Source organism: Camellia sinensis, chromosome 12 (genome assembly GCF_055761805.1).
Source record: "Camellia sinensis isolate YWXY chromosome 12, ASM5576180v1, whole genome shotgun sequence".
NCBI classification, from domain to species: Eukaryota; Viridiplantae; Streptophyta; class Magnoliopsida; order Ericales; family Theaceae; genus Camellia; species Camellia sinensis.
In genome coordinates this window covers 152,914,644-152,941,171 of record NC_138972.1, presented here as the reverse complement: position 1 = coordinate 152,941,171, position 26,528 = coordinate 152,914,644, and the positions used below count along the sequence as shown (strand labels likewise).

The following is a 26,528-nucleotide window of genomic DNA, read 5'->3' as shown; positions in this document are numbered from 1 at the left end:
CTTGATTTGATCCGAAAGCTTTATGCCTAGATTCACGTTTTGTGTTTGTTCTTGCATGATTTCCAAGTATGGGTACCCAGGTCCATGTTTTCAAACTCATAGCACGAAAACCTCAGATTTGTGATGACAGATTATGATCAAACATTCGTATTTTTCATGTTTTCACACCCATGTTCTTCATGTTCATCAGCAGAGGGGAACCCAGAGTTTCCCGACCTCTTTTCCTTGTATGTGGCCCTCGGAAACACACCTCGGCTTAGACCTGGTTGGTGCCCAGTAGGTTTTCCAAAAAAAATCATTTGCATGCATGTTAGACTTGTTTTGAGGAAATATGTTCAAGTACGCTTTGCAATGTGATTGTAGGACTGGACCTTGCTTGACCCCGACGTTTGAAGAATTAAGTGAGTGGTATTTCTAATAAAGCTATGTTACACTTGTTTTGATAAATCTGGTTTTGCCTTGTCTTGAAAAGTATTTGATTTAGCATGGATGACTATCCCTATTTTGTATATTAAAGGCTATCTTGTTTTGATGACATTTCTTGAAAGTCCTTAGTTGCAGGGGACTATAATGCAACTGCACTCTTGTCTTGACAGTCCTTAGTGCTAGAGGACTATAAACTTTCGCAGCACAGCTTGTCTTGACAGTCCTTAGTGCTAGAGGACTATAAACTTTCGCAGCACAGCTTGTCTTGACAGTCCTTAGTGCTAGAGGACTATAAACTTTCGCAGCACAGCTTGTCTTGAAAGTCCTTAGTTGCAGGGGACTACAATACAACTGCACTCTTGTCTTGGGAATGTCATCACCTTCTTGTATTAAGTAGATGTAATAACATCTAAAGAACTTGAAAGGCCGGCAATGAACTTGATTTCCCTCTTGATTGTAGAGTATGTTATGTATTGTTTGAAAGAAATCTTGGATATCAATCATGCAAACCTTTATTTCTAATACCATTCACTGAGTATCCAAGCTCACCCTCTCTATATATATGTAGGTGATGAACAAGAAGGCATTGAGGCCTAGGCGTGATTGCCGATGTGTTTTGGGTGCTTGCCGACATGTTTTGGATTTGCGTTTTGCATCGTCTTGAAGATTATGCTTCTCGGCTTATGTTTTCCTTGTTTGTTTTTGGCATATGTCGGCTTGAGAAGCCTTTTGGTCAGGACGTGTTTTGCATCTCATTCTTGCTGTATCTAAATTGTAAGACTTGTAAAGATGTTTGATGTATGACATTCCATTAGACTTATGCACGGCTTTCATGGACTATTTAGATTTTGTATATGTATACATATTGCTTCCGCACTTGTAAGCCCCTCATTTTATACTCTGATTGTGTGACAATTTTGGAAGTCGGCCTTCGGTAATCACGGATTACTGGCCATCACGGCACCAAACTACTAGGGGCGGTTTGGGGGCGTGACATCATACTCAAGAGGTCTTCTCCGGACATCTGCATAACTCTTCTGTCGGTCTTGAGCTGTTTTGAGCCTTTGCCGAATAGTTTTGATCTTTTCAGAGGTGTCTTGTACAATTTCGGGCCCAAGCAAAGCTCTGTCTCCGACCTCTGTCCAACAAATAGGTGATCTACACCTCCTACCATACAAAGCCTCGTATGGTGCCATACCGATGCTGGAGTGGAAGCTATTATTATAGGCAAATTCTGCAAGTGGCAAGTAATCTTCCCAACTCCCCTGAAAATCCAAAGCACACATGCGAAGCATATCTTCCAAAGTCTGTATTGTTCGTTCTGACTGCCCATCTGTCTGTGGGTGGAATGCAGTGCTGAACCTTAGTTCTGTTCCCATAGCTTCCTGCAAACTCTTCCACAATCTAGATACAAACTTCGGATCTCTATCCGACACAATGGATACTGGAACTCCGTGTAAACGGACAATTTCATCAACATAAATAGTAGCCAACCTATAAGCGGTAAACGTAGTTTTGACAGGCAGAAAATGTGCAGATTTAGTCAGTCTATCAACTACAACCCAAACACAATCCATACCTCGGGAAGTCCGAGGTAGGCCAACAACGAAATCCATAGTCACATGTTCCCACTTCCACTCAGGAATAGGGAGAGGTTGAAGTAGACCGCCTGGTTTCTGATGTTCAGCCTTAACCTGCTGACACTGAAGGCACTTGGACACATATTCTGCAATCTCTTTCTTCATTTTAGGCCACCAATAGGTTTGTTTCAAATCCCGATACATTTTATTGTTACCCGGATGCATAGTAAATACGGATCTGTTTCAACTTGTTTTGGTGGCAAAATCCAAATGTGCCCTAGAAATGGGTTTTACCCCCAAAACTAACAAAAAAAAATGGCTTCCTTTCTGGGGGTTTTGGGACCAAGACTGAAGCAGGCATCGCTGCTCTGGCTCCGTGGTTTTAGAGACGCTTGCTGTCTCCACAGGGTCCTCATCTACTGTTTCAGGTTCTCTGTAGCTCTCTCTCTCTCTCTCTCTCTCTCTCTCTCTCTCAATTTTTGATTCCTTCATTCAATTTTTTTGACATTTATGTGTGTTGTATTTTTCTACGGAAGTTCTAAACAGCTTGCGATACGAACTGGTCAGTGTTTTCTCTTAAACGGCTTGATTTTCTTAGGAAGGTATATCTCTCATCATCCTTGTTTCTTGCTTAGTGTATAATAATCATATGCATATGTATTTGTGTGTATCTATTCATTGCTTGAGAGTCCCATATTCCAACTCATGCTAGAATGTGCTTTGTGCGCAAGTTCTAAGTTTTTCCAGTTTTCTGGAGTTTAATCTTCCAAGGGTTAATATTTCTTGCTACATATCGTCAATTGATGTATTGATTCTTTTTTGTTGGATTTTGGACTGCAAACCTAATATCTTAAAATTACTTAAATCTCTATCACTTGCAGTATCTTTATCGTAAACTCTGTTGTCATTCCAACACTACAATGGATATTACCTGATCAATGCCCACATTCTGGTTCTCAAAAATTGTGCTCATCTGGTGGTATTTTAAAACTTTACTCATTCTTACGTCTTGGATTTCTACAACTCTTCTATGTGAGTATACGGCAGATAATTTTTTTTCCTCGTACGTAATTTTTATATTATAATATGTTGCGAGAAAATGTCTCTATACTAATTCAACTAACTGCCATTTAATTTAACTAATCTCTTTAGTGGGAAAATTGCATTTGATATGATAAAATTTTAATTGTGTTATGAAGAGCTTACAAGTTAGGTAAAGTATAAGCATGCACAAGAAGTCATGCAAATTCATAAGCATGTGGTGAAATGTGCTTTCTAGCTCCTTATATTGGAGGATACTTATTAGCCTATATTATTATTGTAAATTTGTTTTCTTGTAGTTTCCGTTAGGTTACATGTGGATTTGAAATGAATGGATCTGAATATAATCATTTTAAGGACTGTGGCTAATATTTACGTTTAATAGCTTAGATATAGATTTCAACAAGATGCATAGATAAATTTGATTTAAGAGCAATGATTGCATTCAAATAATTAGGTGAATATGTAGTTATTCCAAATTCATCTTAAGGAGGATTCTAGTTGTACAAAGATCCCCAATAATATGTCTCGTTACCACTGTACTATTTTCTCCTTTAGATCTCTTAAGTATGAACAATTAACAAGAGCTAGGCCTCTTATATAACTTTAACCCCTAATATCTTTGTCTCAAGTCCGTGTATTTAAAAGAAACCTTGGTTTATGTTTCTATAAATATATATGTAGTGGTGTATATATATACATTTATGTAGATTTACTGTAGAGCATAGAAGGAATTGGTTGGCACTTCTAGAGTGTTAGGTAACTATTGTTCTAAAAGTTAGCACTAAACGTGGGTAAATTGGTATTGGAAAAGAAAATAAAGAAATTAATGTGAAAGAATGCGACATGAAATTTTAGGAGATGGGGTTCACCAACAACAGAAATTTTAGATGCCAAAACCATGAGGATGTTGGTGGTTGGAAATTGGAATTTTAGTAGATCCTTCTGTTTTATATCCTATTTTGTTATTCATTTAGAGTTGTGAATTTCTTCCTTTTCAATTTGATGAAAGATATTGGGAAGGCTAGAGTTGCTATAAAACTTAAGGCTAATACCATATTGATGTAGAACCAAGAGGAGCCTCGTGCACTAGGAATGACCATTTATTACTTTCTTCTAGGTTTTTTTATCACTTGAAGAAAAACATGTGATAGTTGAACAGAAATTGTTAAAATGATTTGAAAGTGCTCTATCATATTCCTTTTATTGTGTATTGTGTCGGCATTTTTGTATAATTTCTGTTCTTGCTTCCTCTATAGGAAATTTAGCTATAAAACTTCACTTCGACCGTTACTCATTACTTCATTTGATTAATCCTTACAGGTATTTGGGTTCTACCCATTGTATGTATCCAGCTTTATTCTAAGCAGTTTGTGGTAGTGCCCTTTCCTTTTGGTTTACCCTTGTTACCCTTTTCATTTTATTAGATCTATGCTAAAGCAAAGAAAAGAAGGATGGTTTCTGCATCTGTATTGCTGTTTTTATTATGTGGTCCATTGTTGTATATATTTATTTATTTGAGCATGGTGACCTTGGCTAGTACTTGACCTTTTCCTTTTGCCAGCCAATCTGTTGTGATATATATATATACACTAGTGTATGTCTGTGCCTAAAGCCACGGTGCAATTAATGATGAGATCAAAATATAATTGAATATAAAATTATTAAATTAAAATGTAATTTATCAAATTTGTTGCTAAAATTTGAGGTCAAAATATAAATACAAATTCGATTGGTTGCGAGTTTCAAATGAGTTTTGTAAAATTACCGGGACATAAATGCACCCCAATAAAATTAAAGTAAAAACCGGAAAAGGTAATTTATTGTAAGAATATGTCTCGTGGGCTTTCTCACCGAGGTGGATAACAAAGTTTTGTTAAAAAAAAAAACTCTTTTTTCCAGTCTTTAAACAAATTACATCACCCCTATCATCTCTCTTCTCTCTCTCTTTCTCACTTACCTTGTGAAAAAATTACATTTTAATAGTAAAACATAAACTACTTTGATCACCATTTTATTTTAACAGAATCCAATTTAAATTATGAGTTCAAATTTATTGACCAAAAAAAAAAAAAAAACATTTTTGAAAAAGCAATTTCACATGCCCTTTTTGCCTCCAAATCCCTATCCAAACTCTGACATAAATTCCCTACTTTCTTTTAACCTTTCCTATACTAATTACAAAAATTCATAAATCCAGGGCGTGCTCTTCACTTTAAGAAGTCCCATAAAACCCATAAAAAACAGGGATGACCAATTTCACACTTAAAAAACCATTAGGCCATCAGGCCATACCCCATTTCTTTAGGAAGTCCCCTTCTCAAGACACTCCATCTACCCCACTCACTTTATATAGAATAGAATGAATTTATATATAAATAAATTTTATTGATGTGTGTTTAAGAATATTGGTTAAGATATAGAAATACTTGGCACATGAAATGATTAATTAAATGTGACAATACCTTTTTTTTTGATTTTTTGTTTTTAGCTCACCAACATATTCAAAATTACGGTCAAACTAATCTTGAGATGTATGTATTTTGCATATACCAAGTAATTTCCGTCATTTATACATTATTAAGAATTTTCATACAACCTTTAAAAAAATTCACAACCATGTATGGCAATCAAATATTTTTTCCAAATCAAATATTTCAAGCTCTTTGATTTTTAAAAAAATAAACCATACAAAAAAATCTAATTGTAACAATATATTCAATAGAAATTAAAACCCAAATATTCAATAGAAGTAACCAAACACCAAATATATTCATAAAACATACATACAAATGTATGTATGTCTCTACAATTTAAGTGGTATTCAAAAAACATATCCACCTCCCCCCCCCCTCTCTGTCTTCATTTCCTTTTCTCTTTCTTTTTTAAGTTCTTAGAAGTCCTCCAATGATCAGACTTTCTCTATGGTGTTTGGTTACTTCTATAGATATCAAAAAAAAAAAAAATCATACAAAGAAATCTAATTGTAACAATATATTCAATAGAAATCAAAACCTAAATATTCAATAGTAGTAACCAAACACCAAATATATTCAAAAAACATATATACATATGTATGTATGTCTCTACAATTTAAGTGGTATTCAAAAAACATATCCACCTTCCTCTCTCTCTCTCTCTCTCTCTCTCTCTCTCTCTCTCTTCATTTCCTTTTCTCTTTCTTTTTTTAAGTTCTCAGAAGTCCTCTGATGATTGGTGTTTGGTTACTTCTACAGATTTCAAAAAAAATAAATCATAAAAAGAAATCTAATTGTAACAATATATTTAATAGAAATCAAAACCTAAATATTCAATAGAAGTAACCAAACACCAAATATATTCAAAAAATGTCTCTACAATTTAAGTGGTATTCAAAAAACATATCCACCTTCCTCTCTCTCTGCGTGTTCATTTCCTTTTCTCTTTCTTTTCTTTAAGTTCTCAACAGTCCTCTGATGATCAGCCTTTCTCTACGGTGTTTGATTACTTCTATAAATTTCAAAAAGCTCCAAATATATTATAGGTTATTAATAGCCACAAAAACATATCCACCTTCCTCTCTCTCTGTTTGATTACTATTTTAATAACATACAAAGACTGATCTAATATTCAAAGACCCACACTATTTAACAAAAAAATTAACTTGACTGTGTTGAAATAAACAAATTTTCATGAATCAAATCCCCAAGTTTAGAGAGAAATTAAATTAGGGCCAATCTAATTTAACTTGAGGCAACAACAAAATCAAAATCACACCAAACCTACCAAACTAAACATTAGACCAAATAAATTCAAAGAAAGAAAACAGAGGAATAGGTGGTTCGAGGTTAGGTAAAGAGAGAAAGTAAGAGAATAGCTCATTCTTCAAAGCTTGACTCCAGCAACACTATTAATTGTTCATGAAAAGAAAAACACAACCAAAACTATTCTCATTTGTAGTAGGAACAAAAGCAGTAACCATGAATTACTAACGCGTTTTAGAAAAAGAGAAGAAAAAAACAAAAACAAAAACAAAACAAAACCAATGATGAACTCTGTCTATGAAATTAACTTTAAATAAGAAAAATATATAAATGTTTATAACATCGAAGGGTTTCACATGGACGAAAAGAGAATTCTAATTAAGCTTCACAATGGGGGCTTGAATCCTGGCATTAGCTCCATAGAGACCCCCAAGCTACCATTAGATTCATGCAAACAACCATTATTTCTCATACCATAAGAAAGTACTACACAAAATTTCTTGCTAAATCCTAAAGACAAATAAGAACTGGAATCCGCAATATTTCATGAAACAAAGGTAGAGCGTACTATTTATTCCATCAGGAACTAATAACTGGAATCCGCAATATTTCGAAACTATGTGATCAGGTCAAAGTCAAATAAGAGATAAATATAGAGAATATGTTTGAATCCCTAATATACGATCTCCACAATAAAAGTTAGATTACATTGCCTGATCCAAAAGCTTTTGGGACATAGTTACAAACTTTGCAAAAGATGTAGCAACATCAATACACAGAAGAATCTGGAAAAAAAAAAAAATACAAACATGTCAGTCAATAATCATCCTCTCTCCAACACTTTCACACTCACCACTCCCATAATCATCCTCTCATTGTCGTCGTCATTGCCAAGTGGGTTGGGCTCCAATGGAATGAAAGAGTATGGGATTGAAACAAAAGCAAGAGAGTGAGATGTAGAGAGAGAAAGAGGGGGATTGCATTTGTAGGGGAGATGAAGGGGCTTCTGTTGTTGTGGAGGCAGGTCTTCACTAGAGCGGAACAAAAGCGGCGCAAATCGAGCGATGGTGGATGAGGGGAGAAGAGGAAGAGAGAGAGAGAGAGAGAGAGAGAGAGAGAGAGAGAGAGAGTAATGGGAATGATGAAAGAGGAGAGTAGTGAGAGAGAAGAGAGGAAAGAGAGGCAGGAAACATATTTTGGGCCAAACAAATCTCAACATTAATTTTGTAGATGAAGTGATCTAAACCATTGATGATGCCATGTAGGACAAAAATATACATATTTTCAAAAATCGTTCTACCATATTATATAGATATATATATTTTTACCCAACTATATTCATCCACATAAATCAAGTGTTTTTTTATTTATATTTTTTAGCCAAGTTACATTTATCAGGACAAGGTTACTACTTTTCTCAGAAACATATGATCTGGTTTTGCTTTCTTGGTGGTTTAGCCACTTGCTGTATAAGTAATTTAAGACAAATGTGAAGAAAAGTGTCCTACACACATTTCCAGCAAAATTGTAGGAGAGGGTTGCAGAACTAATAATACAATTGTTGAAGCATTAGATAGCTATTTCAGGAGTAAAAGCTACTTTAGGCCTTCTGATCCCATTGCATGCTATTTGACATCATGCAGTAGTGATGGAAAACATTTCCTTTATTTATGCAGAATGTTGGAATACTTGATAATTTTACATTATTTTATTCATATCTGCATCTTTTTATACCTTAATCCAGGTACAGTGACGTTGCTAAATATGGCTTTCTTGTGATTGGAAAATATGGGCCTACCTTCACAGAAATGCCAATCCAACCAGAGCTATTCAGCTCTTCAAATGCAACTCAGATGGATAAGCGTACTGATATTGGGGGGTAAATTTCCAACTTAGTGTTTGATGGTTTCTGAATAGAGACACTACTGCTTTTTTGAGGCATTGTCTTTCAGAACAGAAGTTATGTGTTGATTACATCTATGAGTATCAACTCCTATAAAACATTTTTTCGCAGGTCGTGATTGGAATTGACGAACAGGTCTATTCAGTCCTCCTTTTGAGCTTTTTCTTCTTGGAGGTAAAACTGATCTATGGATTTTTTTTTTTCCATCAGTTTATCTTTTTACTGCTTTTCTATTTTAGAACATTCATTTTAAACTCATTGCGATTTATTTATAATTTTAAAGATAGTAAAGTTTGTTGAAGATTATATGCAGCTTTATATTACAGGATTTATACCCTATTTTGGGAAGGCTCTGAATTTCTTACTTCCTCCGTCCCAAAATAATAGTCCCTTTTGGGGAATCCAACTTTTTTTGATAGCACAATTATTATACTTTAAAAATATTATTTTTTCAAAATTACCCTTTGATAGTACATTTTTTTGGGAATATCAATTATCATAATTGTACTTTTTGTATTGTTAATGAATTTAAAAGAAGGGCAAAATAGAAAATTCATATTATTTTCATCATTGACTTTTAAAAAAGGACTAACATTTTGGGACAATGAAAAATAGAATAAGGGACTAATATTTTGGGACGGAGGGAGTACTTATTTCCTGGATGTATGCATACTACTGCTTTGAGTATGTGATGAATTTGCTGATGCTGTTTTTTTTTTTTTTTGGCACCTGCTTTTAGCTATATAATTGCCAATTGACATTTTATAACATCTCAGGTACAAATGGATTTTCTCTGGATTGAGTTTGGACAAAAGGCTTGACTTCTTTGAATCTAACTGGATATTTTTTGCTGGTTTTGTTAAATTTTCCTGTTCACTGGGCATTTAAGTGGTGATTCTCAAAAACATGTTGGATTTATATATTTTCATGGAATTCATGGTCAAAATTTTAGACTTATTCACCCCCTCCCCTGTTCAACCCCATGAGATAGGGGAAAAAAGGTTTAGAATCATGTTTCTCTGCCATTTGTATGCTTTGGAAAATGATGTTCCCTGGTGATTTTGTAAGGTTATTACAAAAACAAAAAGTACTCTTAGCGGCCACTAGCCCCTCAAAGTTACCTATTTGCCTTATCATGCTTTTGTTCTTTATGAAGTGAATATGTGACGTGGACATTTGCTATGAGTGTTCATTCCATATTGAATTTTATTAAATGTGTGTGATGCAGAAAGTTTCATTAGTAAGTGCATACTCTTTCGTGTGAATTTGACTGTCACAATTTATTCAGGGTGTTGTGGTAGTACATTGCATAGAGTTATATTTTCTTTAACTTCTCAAGAAACCCCTGCATTTTGGCTATATTCCTTTTCTCTCCTCTTGTGAGCTACGGGGTCATGGCTATAGTCTTTCCTCTGGTATGTTAACTCTCTCTCTCTCTCTCTCTCTCCATATATATATATATATATTTCACATTCTGTCTTAATGTCATTGGTTGACTTTGCCCCTATTCTTGTTCTTGATCTTGCCATAGATACACATCTTATTTGGATTGATCTTATACTTTTAATATTGCTTTTAAGTTGTTATGTTATACTAGAAGTTGGCTTGCTTTTTGAATAACAAGATGACGAAACTCCACCATACTGACCCGTTGGACTTTTGAAGGATTGATTGTTATTCATAACAAAGGCACTTGGTGAAGATTAGTTAACTTTGCCAAATGAATGTACTCTGCCAGAATGATTGTTTTTCCTCTTAAGATTTCCTAACACGGTGATGGGACAATGAAAACACAAACTTGTCAAGTTGTCATAACATTCAGATGTGCAAAAAAGTAGAGAAAGTGATGTGACAATTTATAGTGACTTTGGCTTTTTGACTAAAACATATAGTTGCCAAACGAGGCCTCGGTCTTCTTGCAAGCAAATTATGCTTAGCTTAGACTGGAAGGTTGACTTTTCTAAGTTCCTATTTGCGCTGTAGTCTCTTGAAACATCTTTTTTGTGTGAAACTTTGTATAGGGTATTTTCCCACATGTATGATGCTTGCCACTAAGCAGGCCACATCTTATTGTTTGTCATATTTCATAGCTGTATGTTCTAGCAGTTCTTCATGATCTCAAGCATGCTCAAACTTAGGCATTATATTTTAAAGGATTCTCTCTCTCTCTCTCTCTCTCTCTCTCTCTCTCTCTCTCTCTCTCGTCTTAGCTATTTTTGCATCATTATCTATTTTTTCATTTCTTGAGTTGCAACAGCTTTCTAGGCTTAGAGAAAGTTTGCATGTACGTTTATATGCTTGCATTAATGGTGGCAACAATTGTACTTTGTAGTTTGTTATGACAGCAACAGGTTCAGATGCTGACAAACTCATTACTTCTCAAAGAAGCAAATGGAAGGGTGCAGGTTTGGGAAGGCTTCCAATATTTTCTTCTGCAAATTATTTGTTGTAAGCTACAGTTTCACCACTATCTCTTGGATTGCAAATTTTAATTTAATGAGATTTTTAATGTATTTAATCATTTTAATTTATAGGAATTTAAGGACTCATTTATCGTCTTTGCTATATTTAATTTGACAGAGATTTAACCAAAACCTTGTGATGTGTTAAGTATAAGTGTGTAAGGGTAGTTATGTCATTCGTTTCCTTAGTCTTTCATTACAAATATGTGTAACCCTAATATGTTTAAGGGTAAGATAATAAACACAATAAACATAGCAGTCTCTTGGTTCTTCTCTTCTTCTGATTGTTCTTCTGTTTTTCGTATGTATATCTAACATGGTATCAGAGCCACATCTTCCTCCTTAAAAATTGTGGTCTTTCATTGTTCTTGTTTTTCTCTTTTTCTTTGTTTTTCTGCAAAAAAAAAAAAAAATCCTCCTGGTTCAAAATTTCATGGGCTTTTTTTCCATGATTTTCTTTTAATTTTTTGGTAATTATTTGGCAGTCTTTCCAATTTTTGTTGATTTTTTGGAAAAAAATGACTATTTTTCGAAAGCCATTGTTGGAGCCCTTTTAGGGCTGTTTCTTCTCTTCCTTCCCTTTCCTTGGGAGCCGACTGGACCATTAGAGGAGGCTAGAGTTATTGTTTTGCATGATTGGTAAGGTTTTTCTCAGTTTTTGTTCCTTTTTTGCTTTCCTAGCTCGTTTTGGCTCTGTAAAGGTATCTTCCTAGTCCTTTGTTGAGTTTTTGGCACTGTTGTTGGCTTCCTGGACTATTATTTATTGTGGGGATTGATTTTCAATGGCTGGAATTGAGGATAAAGACTCTTGGGTTAGTGAAGAGGGTGGTATGCATTGTGTTATGACTCTTAATGATAGTCTCTCTCTTCAAATCAGTCCTGTGAAAGTTGATGGCTCCAATTATTTAATTTGGTCCCGTTCTTGTAGCCTTGCTATTGTTGCTCGCCGTTTGACTAGCTACATTATCGGTGACCTTCTCCAGCTTGCTAATGATGCTGCTTCGCGTACTCAATGGGTTTCTGAGAATGCTTTGGTTATGACCTGGCTTATTAACTCCATGCAGCCCACCATTAGTCGGTCCTTTCTTCTCTTAGATACTGCTTATAAGATTTGGATAGCTGTAGCCCAGATGTATTCCCAACAGGATAATGATGCACATGCGTATGAGTTGAGGAAGAAGCTTCGGAGCTTAGATCAGAAGGATAGATCACTTGCAGTATACTATGCTGAGTTGAGTAGTTTGTGGCAGGAATTAGACTATTACCAAAGCTTCCAGGCTATTTGTTCCCAAGATGCCACTTTGTTTCAGCAAAGCCTGGAGAAGGAGTGTGTGTATGACTTTCTTGCTGGCTTGAACTTGGAGTTTGATCAGATTCACGTCTAGGTGTTGGGTCGTTCACCTTTTCCCATCCTCCGTGAGGCTTATGCCCTTGTCCAGCAAGAGGAGAGTCGACGTAGTGCTATGGTCCATTCTTATATTCAAGATCATTCTACTTTGGTTGTTACTTCTCCAACTCGAGCTCCTCGGCCTAGTCTGGTACTCAGGGTACACTAGTCGATCGAGATCGATTGAAGTGTGATTATTGTGGGAAAGACAGACGTGATCGAGAACATTGTTGGAAATTGAATGGTCGCCCTACTTGGGGTTGGGGTTGGGGTTGGGGTAGTACAGCTCGTCCCCAAGCACATGTGTTTGAGATTGCTGCGAGTTCTTCTAAGAGCAGCACTCTTTCCCTAGATGAGTTACACACTCTTAGGTGTTTGATGGCTCGACTTGATTCTCCTTCTACCACAGCTTCTTCCACTCCAGCTTCTTCCAATTTTGCCCACACAGGTATTCCTGCTAGTGCTCTTAGTACATCCTCATCGCCGTCTTGGATTATTGATTCAGGTGCCATCGACCACATGACAGGTGCCTCCAGTCGTTTTTATTCTTATTCTCCGTGTCCTTGTCGAGACAAGGTTCAAGTGGCTGATGGCACTTTATCCTCCGTCTCCGGGAAGGGTTCGGTTCATTATTCCTCTTTCACTTTCTCTTTCATTTGTACTTCATGTTCCTAATTTTTCCACTAACCTGCTTTCTGTTAGTAGTCTTACTACTATAAATTGCTCAGTGACCTTTTTTCCTACTCATTGTGTCTTTCAGGAACTGGCTATGGGGAAAACGATTGGCAATGGTAGAGTACAAGGTGGGCTATACTTTCTAGATGTCGTTCCTCATGCTGTTTCATCTCAGGCTCTCAAGTGTACTAATGACTCCCCTCTTCATCTCCTTCGTCAGTGGTATTGTCATTTGGGTCATCTTTCTGTTAGTGTTTTAGAGAAACTTTTTCTTTCTTTAGTTTGTGATTGTCCTATGAGCATTTTTGGTTGTGATGCTTGTGAACTTGCAAAGCATAAACGTACTTGTTACCCTTTAATTAATCAAAGAAGTACTTTTCCTTTTATGCTTATTCATACTGATGTGTAGGGCCTTTTCCCAGTGGTTTCTACTTCTGGATATCGATGGTTTGTTACATTTACTGATTGTTATTCCCGCGTGACTTGGATTTACTTGCTTCGAACTAAGAGTGAAGTTTTTTCTTGTTTCCAAACTTTTCATAAAATGGTGACCAATCTTTTTAATACTCAAATCAAAATTCTTCGAAGTGATAATGGGATTGAGTATGTTGATGGCGTTTTTCGAGTATACTTAGAGGAGTATGACATTCTTTATCAGACTAGTTGTGTTGGTACTCCTCAACAGAATGGAGTTGCCGAACGCAAGAATGGCCATATTCTTGAAGTTGCTCGCTCTCTCTTCTTTACCATGAATGTCCCCAAGTCTTTTTGGGGTGATGCTGTTCTTACCGCTGCTTACCTTATTAACCGTATGCCTTCTAGTGTCCTCCAATTTCAAATTCCTCTCCAACTACTTCTTGTTGTATATCCCACCCCTTCTCTTCCTCCTCGGGTGCTTAGGTGTGTTTGTTTTGTTCATTTGCAACCTCATAATTGTGGAAAACTCTATCCTAAGGCTGTGTGTTGTGTCTTTATTGGTTATTTTGCTACTCAGAAGGGTTACAAATGTTATGATCCTCACACTTGCGAAGTGTATGTTAGTATGGATGTCACTTTTCGTGAATCTGAGGCCTTCTTTCCTTCTTCTCTGCCATCTCCTTCGGGGGAGAGAAGTGTTATGGATGAGATTGTAGATGAGAAGATGGCCTATCAACACGAGTTATCTTTTTTTCCTTCCCTGTCAGCGGACTGTTATTTGTGGTGAGGGGGATCCTAATAGTTCTCTTGATATGGAGCCTAACATTGGTGGTCATTTGGACAGGGCTGATCTTGAGACTTATTCTCGGCGTCCGAAAGAGCAAGCTTTCCTTGTGTCACTAGACCCATCATCATCCCTTATGCTAGTTCTAGGTAATGCACCTCAGTCTATTCCTCTATCTGTAGTTGATAGTCCCGTTGTCGATGATTCGAGTCTTCCTATTGCTCTTAGAAAAGGGGTTAGGGCTTGTACTCAACACCTTATCTCTAAATTTGTGTCATATGATTCATTGTCTTTTACATACCATGCTTTTATTTCGTCTTTGTCTTCTGCGTGTATTCCCCAGGGTTGGAAGGAAGCTATCGATAATCCTAAGTGGAAATTAACTATGGTAGAAGAGATGCAAGCTATAAGCAAGAATGAAACTTGGGAGTTGGTTCCTCTTTCTAGGGAAAAAAAACCTGTATGGTGTAAGTGGGTGTTCACAATTAAGTAGAAAGCAGATGAAACAATTGAACGGTACAAAGCATGACCAGTGGCCAAAGGGTTTATTCAGACTTATGGAATTGATTATCAAGAAACCTTTGCTCCTATAGCAAAGATGAATTCCATTCAAGCTATTCTTTCATGTATAGCTAATTTGGGATGGCCTTTACAGGAGTTAGATGTGAAGAATGCATTTCTCCATGGTAATTTGAAGGAGGAGGTATATATGGATATACCACCAGGATTCTTATCTCAGTCTACAGTTGGGAAAGTTTGTAGGTTGAAAAAGGCGTTATATGGGTTGAAACAGTCTCCTCAAGCTTGGTTTGACAGATTCTAGAAGGCTATGTTGAGATTCGGGTATAAGCAAAGTAATGCAGATCACACAATGTTCGTCAAACGCCATGCAGATAAGGTGTGCTTGTAGTATATGTGGATGACATAGTTGTGACAGGTAATAATGAGAAAGAAGTGACACATCTTAAGATGTTGGCCAAGGAATTTGAGATCAAAGACCTTAGTCTGTTGAGGTACTTTCTTGGGATTGAAGTTGCCAGATCTGACAAAGGCATCTTCATTTCTTAGTGGAAGTATATCCTGGATCTTCTCGAGGAAACTGGCATGTTAGGTTGCCGACCTGTTGATTTGCCAATTGAGGCTAATCACCATCTTTGTAGTGGTGTTGGTGATCTTGTGGAGAAGGAACGGTACCAACGACTTGTGAGAAGGCTTATATATTTATTTCACACTCGTCCAGATATTGCCTATGCAGTTGGGATAGTGAGTCAATGTGATAACCGAGTACGTAAACCACTTCGTCCTCTTTGAGTTATGTTGGGCTAACTCTTGTTAGAGTGTCGGGTTTTGATGTGAAGTTGTGTTAATTGTTTGGACTCATTTTTGAAAACTTTTCTCAAAATTCTTGTTCTTATTTATTTCGATGTCTAGTTCACTTGGATCGGGAGGTGTAAGGTTGGATCCGGGGTGTCACAAGTTGGGATAGTGAGTCAATGTGATAACCGAGTACGTAAACCACTTCGTCCTCTTTGAGTTATGTTGGGCTAACTCTTGTTAGAGTGTCGGGTTTTGATGTGAAGTTGTGTTAATTGTTTGGACTCATTTTTGAAAACGTTTCTCAAAATTCTTGTTCTTATTTATTTCGATGTCTAGTTCACTTGGATCGGGAGGTGTACGGTTGGATCCGGGGTGTCACAAGCTGAGTTGGTGAATTTTTCTGACTGGGAGAAGGACTGCACGTGCAGAAGGAGAGGCTGCACGTGCGGCGAGGAAGGGAAATTTTGGGTTGGCTACTGCATTATATGCAGGTGTGGAAGGATGTGCGGGGAGAGTGTCGCACGTATGGGGGTGAGAGCCGCACGTGCGGAGTGGGTTGCCGCACGTGCGAGAGTGGATGCCGCACGTGCGGGAGTCTGCTAAGTCCGAAAATTTGTCTTTTCTTCTCTTCTTGGGCTGAGTGTATCTCATTTTTTACACTTCTCTCTGTCTCTAAAGACATCTTTTCCTCTCCCTTCTCTCTAAAAACCTCCACCAAACATCACAAACTCTTGATCTCTTGCCATCCATTGGAGTTTTGACCCATCATCCTTCACTAATTTTGGAGAGCTAAGCAAGGGCTTTGTTGAGTAGCGGTGGTTGGTGTACTTTTATTGTGTATATTTTTTGGAGCGTTACAGTCAATTTATGCATGAGTCTCATGCACTTCATTTGGATGCAGTGTACCGCATTTTGAGGTACCTTAAATCTACTCCTGGAAAAGAGATTTTATTTTCCAATCATGGTCACTTGAGGTTGGAGGCATTCACAGATGCTGATTGGCTGGTTCTATAGATGACAGGCGATCTACCTCCGGTTACTGTGCATTTGTGGGGGGGGAATTTAGTCACATGGCATAGTAAGAAACAAACAGTGTTGTCTAGATCTAGTGCAGAGGTGGAATACAGGGCTATAGCGCATGGTATATGTGAACTGATGTGGCTCCAGTCCTTGTTGAATGATATTGGGTTTGTTTATAGTAAACCATTGACATTGTATTGTGACAACAAAGCGGCCATTAGTATTACTCACAATCCTGTTCAGCATGATAGAACAAAGCATATTGAGATCGACAGACATTTCATCAAGGAGAAGTTGAATAAGGGTTTAATATGTATGCCTTTTGTAAAGTCTGAAGATCAATTGGCTGATGTCTTTACTAAGGGTCTTAGTAGTAAGGTTTTCCATCCCATTTGTTGCAAGTTGGGCGTGAGAGATATTTTTGCATCAACTTAAGGGGGAGTGTTAAGTATTAGTGTGTAAGGGTAGTTATGTCATTTGCTTTTTTAGTCTTTCATTATAAATATGTGTAACCCTAATATGTTTAAGGGTAAGATAATAAACACAAAAAACACAGCAGTCTCTTGGTTCTTCTCTTCTTCTGATTGTTCTTTTCCTTTTCGTATGTATATCTAACATCTAACATTATGCTACATCAAAATCACTTTTTTTATTTATTTATTTTTAAACTGTACATCAAAATCACTTAACTCAGAATATTTATCCCTGAAGTAGTGAGGATGTCTCAGCAGAGACAGTTTATGGTTCCCTGTGCTTAAAATCACCACAAAACCCCCCCATTAAAATGAGGTCATTTAATGAAATCCTGATTTGGTTTTATTCTATAGTATTTTATAAATATCAATGTTATTTTAAATGCTTAAAAAATTTCAATGGGCTCATTCAATTTCAAATGCAAAATTTGACTTTATTTCTTGAGATTTGAAAGTATTTGTGCTTATTGGCATCTTTAAGTTTTATGGTTTTTGGCAAGGTGAGGTTTTATCCAATATAGAATTTGGCAAGTAGGCTGGATTAATTTTATTCATCTAGTTTCTCACATGACGTATAATATTTTCTGAAGCACAATGGCAAGGATGTATGCAAATTATGCTAACAATATAGATGATTTATTACTTCAAATTATGCTTGACTATGTGAAGAAACTTTATACTGCTATTTTGATCTTCATTGTGATTTAGATCGTGGAGACTGAAAATTACATGTCTTTCTGAAGTTTTTAATTTTTTTTCCTAATTTTTTATTAATTTAATTTGTATATATTCTAAATGCAAAGAGCCTCAATATGATGTTCTAAGGTTGTTTCAAATACTTTGGCAATAATACCGATGATTCAAAATATACTAATTCAACCTTTTGCGTTAGTGTTCAGGTTGTGAACTACTGTTATTTGGTATTAATGCTTCCTAGTTTCATTTTTGAGGATTGTAGTGTGAAAGAAACCATCTTCCAAGCAAACAATCCATCATGGAGAGGGTTGTCATATATTGTTGTCATAGCAATTTTGCATCTACTTTAAACACACACGTAATTCAATTTCAAAATTCAGTCAGCTATAACTATGAAGTCCAATATTTGGAGGTAGTGCAAAGTATTAGGTAAGAGTACAATTCTAGGAATGGTTTCAATGAGATATTTTGGACCAGTGTTGTGAAGGAAGCTAAGAGCTATTGGTTGATCTTTTGGTCCACTTACCCCTCAAGGAAGCACTTTGTGACTAGGGGGATGAGGAGAGGGTGATATGCTTAGATTTCATAGATGATGTTGTGCCAAAATGTTGCTCTACATTTTGGTGCATACATTTTGTAATCTTCTATGTATTGTTACTTTCAGCTGTCGAAAGTTTCTAGCTCTAGATATTTTGGAAATTCACTCTGATGCAAAGGCTCTGCTTGGCTTACAGAAAACTAGATTTTACAAATGTTATAGCAATTGACACATGTTGATGGTGAAATTCTGTAATTCTAGAATCTTGTTATTATGAATCATTCTCTCTATGGCAATTGATACTTGTGGACAGAAAAATCCTACACTAGTCGAAAAATGAAGGGGACATGGTGCTTTTTATTATTGAAGTCTTAACAAAGGCTACTAATGCTGCATCTTTTAATCCATCCTCTTTTTCTGTAGGATTTGAGTCTTGTCTTTCTTCCCCTTGAAACCTCGAGAACAAATTCATGATAACAAGGCACTCTGATTAGAAGCAACTAGTTGTGGCGCATGAGTCATGATTGGTCAAATGTGTAAGTTGAATGTGGAAACTTTTTGTACGTAGCTAGTGATTGAATGTCCTATTTTGAGACTGCTCTGCTTTTGTTTCACTGCTTCAATTAAAATTTTATTATACGTATTTTTCATTTATCCGGTATTTTATGGAGCAGATACTTCTTGTTACTGAATGATGTTCTGAGAAGTCCAGCGTGATGTTTATATGAAGTGCTGCGGCTCAAGGTGAAAGGAGGCAGCGAACCAGAGGTAACCATTCTGTATCTGTGTCTGTATTTGTATCTGTATCTGTATCTATCTTGTGTATATAGAAAACAAAGTGTGATTAATTAGGTTCTTATGTACATTACAGACAAGAAACAATTCAATGATCAGGTAATAGAAATGATATGGAGGAAAATGTGTCTAGTAAAATCATAATTATGTCATTTGGTGGAATGTGGCCCTTGTTGCTTAATATTAGGTGTGACTCTCGACTCCATTGTTGCTCCATTGTAATTGGTGTTTTTTGGGCCTCATCGGAGCTGTGAAGGTTTCTTAGCTGTTTTTTTGGACTTTAGCCTCTTGTTTGTTTGTCTCAGTCCCTGGTTAGTAATTTTTGTTACCAGTTGTGGGACTAGTTGGTTTCGAGTGTATGTTTCTTCAAGAATGCTAGGGAAACTTGCACACCTACTTGTATATATATATATATGGAGGAGAGGAGAGAGACTGGGTGTCATCGTAGTTAGGGTTGGTTTGGTGGAGGTGGTTGATGTGGGTGTGGTTATGGTGGAGAGGAAAAATATTTCTCTAACAAGGGTAAAGTTGCCATTTAGAAGTTTTTGACAGTTGACTTGTGAAAGGACCCATTACAATATATATATATATATATATAAATTAGGGATGAGCAGCGTATTTCGATCCACAATTCACCCCTTTTTTTGTTTGGTTTGGGCACACAATCACTTAAGATCAATATTAGTTTTGAAGGTAAATTACAGTGATTATTTTTTAAATTGTTAAAAAAAATATAGTAAAATTTACAATTTTAATATCATTATATTGACATCTTTTGTTTAGTAAATGTTGAATGATCAAAATTAATGTAAATAATGTGAAAACACAAAGAGAAATAAGAATAATATACATTATAATAATTATGCTTACACTGTGAGATATGTTGTATTTTTTTTTCAAATTTCAATAAAAGTTAATGTAATTTATCTTTATTGTAATCATAATTTACAAATGATATGCCACTAAAAAGATAACATGTATTTATAGGATGCCTTTTTAATAGTAAAATGTATAATCATTTTAAATATATTAAATAGTGTTTTGAAAAACAACCATTGACAATATCCATTAAACTAATCAAGAACTTTCTAACGACGGAATTGTTTCAAGAAGTCAAAACATGAGGAGTTGGGAAAAAAAGAAGAGAAGATAATAAACAAAAATAGAAGTTAAATTATTATTTGGGAAAATTTAGATTTAGGTATAGTCATTTGAAAAACGAATGAGTATTGCAACGAGACCCAAATTGGTCATCAAAATCAGCACATGCAAGTTTGAAAGAAAGCAGAGCAAGCGGCGAATTTTCTTCACAGATAAGGCGGTGGGTGTGTTGGGACTCGGAATAAAATCTAAGTATAATATTTTATTAATTTATAATGTTTATAAATTTATATATTTTTGTAAAAGTTTTTTAAGAATTGAATAAATTTGAATTAAATATTTTAAAAACTTAATAAATTCAATTGAAAGTTCAAGAATAGCGAATGTAATTGGGAGGTGAAGCATTTTATTACCAAAAAAAAAGTAACGATCTTTGTAGTGTGTAATTTTGAGTATTTTTCTATATAAGAATGACTAGCTTCCCATGCATTGTAATTAGTTTTGGTCAATTACTTGTAGTTTTTCTTATATAAAATCAGAGTGATTTTAATAACAATAATACAAAAATAGATATATTCATATTTTATTTATTATCTTATGAATTATAATTACATTAATAATATATATGAATAGTAAGATTCATTAAATTAATACAATTATATTTTATAAAATAAATAAAGTGTTATATACATATGATTTTTTAAATAAACGGTGGTGTTACATGCACCAATTAATATATACACTAGTGTATCAACAAGTGTTATGTCATTATTTCTGATCTTACTTATTATACATATTATAAATATCCAAAAGTTCTAAAATTATGTCACATCATTTGTTAGTATACTAATTAGTACATTAATTGATACATATAACGTTATGGGGTTTTTTTTTTAAGGTCCCTGGTATTATGATTTTATAGCATAAAGGACACCAAATATTTTCATAATGTCTAAGGTCCCTCAACAATATTTTCATAATGTCTAAGGTCCCTCAAATTTCAGTCCAGAGAAATTTCATTCCAGAGAAATTCTGGCCCAGAGAAATTTCTCTGGATGAGTTTCTCTACTTTTCTTCTCATTCACATCCAAATCATTGTGACTCATTAGGTAAGCAACATTGTTCAACTGAATTCAACTTGAAAAATTCCACATTGTAATATGTAAGCAACATTAAAATAGGATAACAATGGCAACTTACCAGAACCAGAGAAATTCTGGAAAAATCTAAGTATTTCTCTGGTTTGTTATTGAAATATCAATTGAGAATTTCTTTGGTTTATTAAAAATAACAATTGAGAATTTCTATGGTTTATTAAAAATAACAATTGAGAATTTCTCTAGTTTGTAATATCTGAAAAAATTTCTGCAACTTACGCAAATCTGTTCTTCGCTTTTTTCCAGTTGAATTTTTCAATCGAAAGTGTTTCTCTGGTGAACAATGTTCAACTGAATTCAACTGGAAAAATTCCACATTGTAATATGTAAGCAACATTAGAAAGGATAACAATGGCAACTTACCAGAACCAGAGAAATTCTGGAAAAATCTGAGAATTTCTCTGGTTTGTTATTGAAATATCAATTGAGAATTCCTCTGGTTTATTGAAAATAACAATTGAGAATTTCTCTGGTTTATTAAAAATAACAATTTAGAATTTCTCTGGTTTGTAATATCTGGAAAAATTTCTGCAACTTACCCAAATCTATTCTTCGCTTTTTTCCAGTTGAATTTTTCAATCGAAAGTGTTTCTCTGTTGAACAATGTTCAACTAAATTCAACTAGAAAAATTCCACATTGTAATATGTAAGCAACATTAGAAGGGATAACAATGGCAACTTACCAGAACCAGAGAAATTTTGGAAAAATCTGAGAATTTCTCTGGTTTGTTATTGAAATATCAATTGAGAATTTCTCTGGTTTGAGAATTCACCAGGTTGGTTCCTTTCATTTACAAAAACATTCTGTGAAGACCAATCAAACATTAGCCAAAAAACATTAGCCAAAAAATTCTATTTTCTGTCACCATTCGAATCCGACCACTTAGCTTACTTGATCTTCTCAAGCTGAACCTGAGTATCCTTGGACAGCTGCATTCTCTCAACCTTCAAATGTCAACCATGGTAACTTCATTTTTTGAGCTTCACACCGCACACACACACAGCTTCAATCCATGCACATACACAACCCATGCACACAGTCACACACATACACGGCACACACACACACTACAACACACAGATAACTAGCTATATCAACATTACCTCTCCAGAGAAATTTTGAAATTTCTCTAGATCAATCCAGAGAAATTTTAGCGGCTTGGTTCTTCTCTGATCTGTCACTTATATACTCTATTACCTCCAGCTGCTGATCCATCCGAACTGCATTCTAGGTGAATCTGATTTTGGATCTTTCAATTCTCATGAATCTGATTTTGCTTTGGAATTAGGTTTTGTTGGGAAAGATTTCAACAGGAGCCCAAAACGACTTGGAGAAGGTGACCAAGATGACCTATGCTCAAGTGGCGATCTATGGTTTCAGCGATAAAGTAGGTCTTCTCTCATTTCCTCAAAGAGAGGACACATTTGAGATGACGAAGTCGTACAGTAGCAAGACCGCTGCAATCATCGACAACGAAGTAAGAGAATGGGTGGCAAAGGCATACGATCGCACGTTACAGTTAATAGAGCAGCACAAAGAGCACGTAGCTCAAATCGCAGAGTCGATCGATGTGTCCCTGGCGGAGGAGCTGAGTGCAGGAAGGAGAGCAACTGGTTAAGGGTTGGGGATTTGGAGCCAGCAGTGATCAAGCTCAGGACAACGTGGATGGAGAGGGGATGGGGTGAGGGACCTTAGACTACAAAAGAACAGATTGTGGACCTAATCCATTACTAAAAGTTGGATAGGGACCTTAGACCGATTTTCCCTAACATTATTCTTAAATAATACAATAAATGACATATTACTTATTGACGAGGATTATGGTAGAGTTGGGGTGGTGTGAGGAGAGAGAGTCAAGTCCGTCGGCTGCAGCTGGATGCACTTGCGTCTGATCTCGTGCTTTACATGATTGTTAGCGTGCCTTTCTATTTTCGCCGCCTCTTTTGTCTCCCCAATTACCATTCCTATCTCTATCTCAATTATTAACAAATATTAATTATTAATAAATATTATTTTTATTTTTTATTTACAAATTTATACATTTTAATAACCTTAACTATAAAAATATATAATTATCTTGTTACTCATTATTCATTTGTATTTAGATAAAGTACACTCATCTCTCATGAAATTTAATAAAAATGCAATTAACTTCATAAACTTAACATAATTATACTAATTTATGTTATAGTAGATTTGAGCTATCAAATCTATATGGTGGGTAGAGATATAAATAAACAAAGATAAATATCTAATTTAATAAAAATTTACATGATCATATTATTTTTCTCATTCATACGACTTACAAATTATTAATATGAATTAAAATATCAAAAAAGGATAGTGAAATTATATCAAAAAAATAAAACTAACTGCATTTTTTCAAAGCTCAAGAAAATTAAATTAAATTTATTTATTTTTGGTTTTTTTATTTCACATAATGATTGAGAATATATTGGAGTAAGTACAAAAAAATGGCTACATCAAAGGAACACAACATTTATGAAAAATATGGAAGAACAACTTTAGGTCTCCTTGACCAAGACAACAACATGGGCGTGGAAAGGCTCAAAAGGGACTCCCATTCACAACAATACATGTAGAAGTGTTACACATCGAAGAAATGAGAATGATTTGGAAAAACTGAGGGGGAAAAAGAAAAAAAAAATATAAAATAGGCTTTGTAGAAGAAAATCACATTCATATGAACTCTGAATGGAAATCACATTCATTGGGTTCGTAGAAAAGTTTTCTATTGTGAATTCTCGTGATTTAGTTCATCAACGCGTCTCTGTCAAAATTCTACAGATGAGCCTATAACAAACTATTAGGAACATACACTCGAGTACACCTGAGATGTAATGGATACCACTCTGATAGCTAAAGGGTAGTAGATACAACCTCTCAAATGTACACAACCAATTAGCAGAAGAAAGAATGCATTCTGCGTAACACAAATCATAACTTCTTAAAACCATATACCACCAAGAATAATGATGATAAAGCAAAACACAAATTAAAAGACCCCCTCAAAACAGCCATGCACATGGATCAATGATAACCTGTATTGCAAATCCATTGAGCCATTCAGTCATACAACCAAAGAAAGGCTCTTCTAGGCTCCAATGTTATGTGGCCTTATTTCCCAGGAAGCAGCCTCGTATGCTTCTCCAGGGGAGGATAAAAGGCAAAGAGCTCTCTCGAATCATCAAGTCACCACAAAATGGGCATTTGCTAGCAATGGTATCATCCAATTGTGAGCGTATCTGTACAAGCAAATTAACATTTTTTAGTTCGTCTAATTCACTATGTAAGAAGCTACAATTTATGAATCAGTCAGCAGTACGGTATGAAATTTATTCTAGAGTAAATTGGCACAAGAAAATCAAATGAAATAATGCTATCTCATTCACAAAAGCATTTGAAGCAAAAATCCATCATTTATATTGAAATAAGAACAAGAACAACACCATTATCATCATTTAATTCACCACTAACTGCAACCTGTGAAGCAGAGACACGTCTTCGAAGGTCATGTACCAGTAAACGACACGTGTTGGCCAGGAACACACTAGGGACACGCTCTATTTTTAACCCTTTTTTTTTAAAATTGAAATAGCATACTCAAGGTTGATAAATTTGATGTAAATATTTGACACAAAATAAATATATAATATTATATAAATTACATGTTTTGCATGCATCCTCAATGTGTCGTCTCCTATATTTTATGAAAATTTGTGTGTCCGTGTCAAGTCACTTGTTTGCGCCCGTACTTCTTACACTACAACAATCAACACATAGATACCACAACTAAAGTCCTTTTATTTTACTTCCAAAGTTTTTGAATGCCCAACAAACAACAACAATTAAAAAAGAAAAAAAGAGCAACTGGAGAAAAACCAAGGGCATGAGAAGAAAGCAACAAAAATGAGTACACGACTTTATGGCAATGTTCTAGACTTTTTACACTGCAATTAAATTGACTCATCTCAAAAGCAGTGAAAAACTAAATAGAGTAGAATACTGCATGTTGATCATGAGAAGATTCGACAATAGAGATGCATTGAACACCAATTTTGAGTTGCTTAAACACATATGAAAAACATCATAAGGACCTTATCTATCGGGGTCACGCTAGTTATGGATTCCTCCTTGGTTAAGGTACCATTAGACTCCTTCTTGGATTGACCTCCAAATATAGTGAGTTGTTTTTGAAGATCTAGAATAGATTCTGCAACATTCATTTGAAGGAAAAAGTACAAAAAACAAAAATTAAGCAAAAGGGACTTTGTTTATGAAATTACACTTCTAACAAAACATAACTCTAATTAGATTCACACAAAATTAACCAAGAGCCACTATAAAAATCTATTATATATTGGAGGATATACACATGGTTAGAACGTTAAAATTTGGTCTGCTTAGCTCAGAAATGGAAACAAGCCTACGCAGAATGATTTTGGGATGATGATATACTAAAAACTTCTAAATAAGTTCATATATGTAAGTTGTATCATTGGGTTTCTAAATATGTAACCTAGGCCTATGAAAATAACCGAACCAACCGATCAACCCGTTCAAATCGACTGAACCAATGAAACATTGGATGATTTCGACTGCTGCTACGGTCGGCTACGAGTTGCAAATCTTGTATTTTTCAAATTGGCGGTCGACCAACAGATTGAAAATCAGAAAATTCGTAAAAACCAAACCGACCGTATATCTTGTATATTAAATATAAATTTTACAAGTGCCAAACTATATTTGGTTTACAAGATTACACCTTATCAAATTTGTTGGTCTTTAAGACACGTGTTAGCTAATCACAAAAGAACTTTATCACTTTAACATTATTTTTTCTTTTATTCTCTGTCTCACAGATCTGCCAAACATCTCATCACCTACCCTAACCCCTCCTTTCTCTCTCTTCAAGTCACCTCACAAATTAATACTCATCAACCCTCATCAATTTGCATAACTCTCTCCCTCTTATCCCTATGTTCTTCTCT

At 35.3% G+C, this 26,528-nt stretch overlaps 1 protein-coding gene and 1 long non-coding RNA gene across 2 annotated transcripts; both read left to right on the top strand.

Annotated features, from left to right (window-relative positions):
- The first annotated feature begins 2,289 nt into the window (after window positions 1–2,289).
- On the top strand, window positions 2,290–8,780 carry LOC114311752 (protein EI24 homolog). The gene is made up of 5 exons (XM_082900190.1): window positions 2,290–2,434; window positions 2,543–2,608; window positions 2,888–3,038; window positions 4,371–4,423; window positions 8,535–8,780. The coding sequence occupies exons 1-5, from the start codon at window positions 2,322–2,324 to the stop codon at window positions 8,671–8,673; spliced, it is 522 nt and encodes a 173-aa protein (XP_082756316.1). The 5' UTR covers window positions 2,290–2,321; the 3' UTR covers window positions 8,674–8,780.
- Window positions 8,781–9,982: 1,202 nt separating this feature from the next.
- On the top strand, window positions 9,983–19,409 carry LOC145804870 (uncharacterized). Its single transcript, XR_014347547.1, has 4 exons — window positions 9,983–10,108; window positions 11,026–11,141; window positions 18,886–18,998; window positions 19,137–19,409. It is a non-coding gene; the product is annotated as an uncharacterized LOC145804870 (long non-coding RNA).
- The last annotated feature ends 7,119 nt before the right edge of the window (window positions 19,410–26,528 follow it).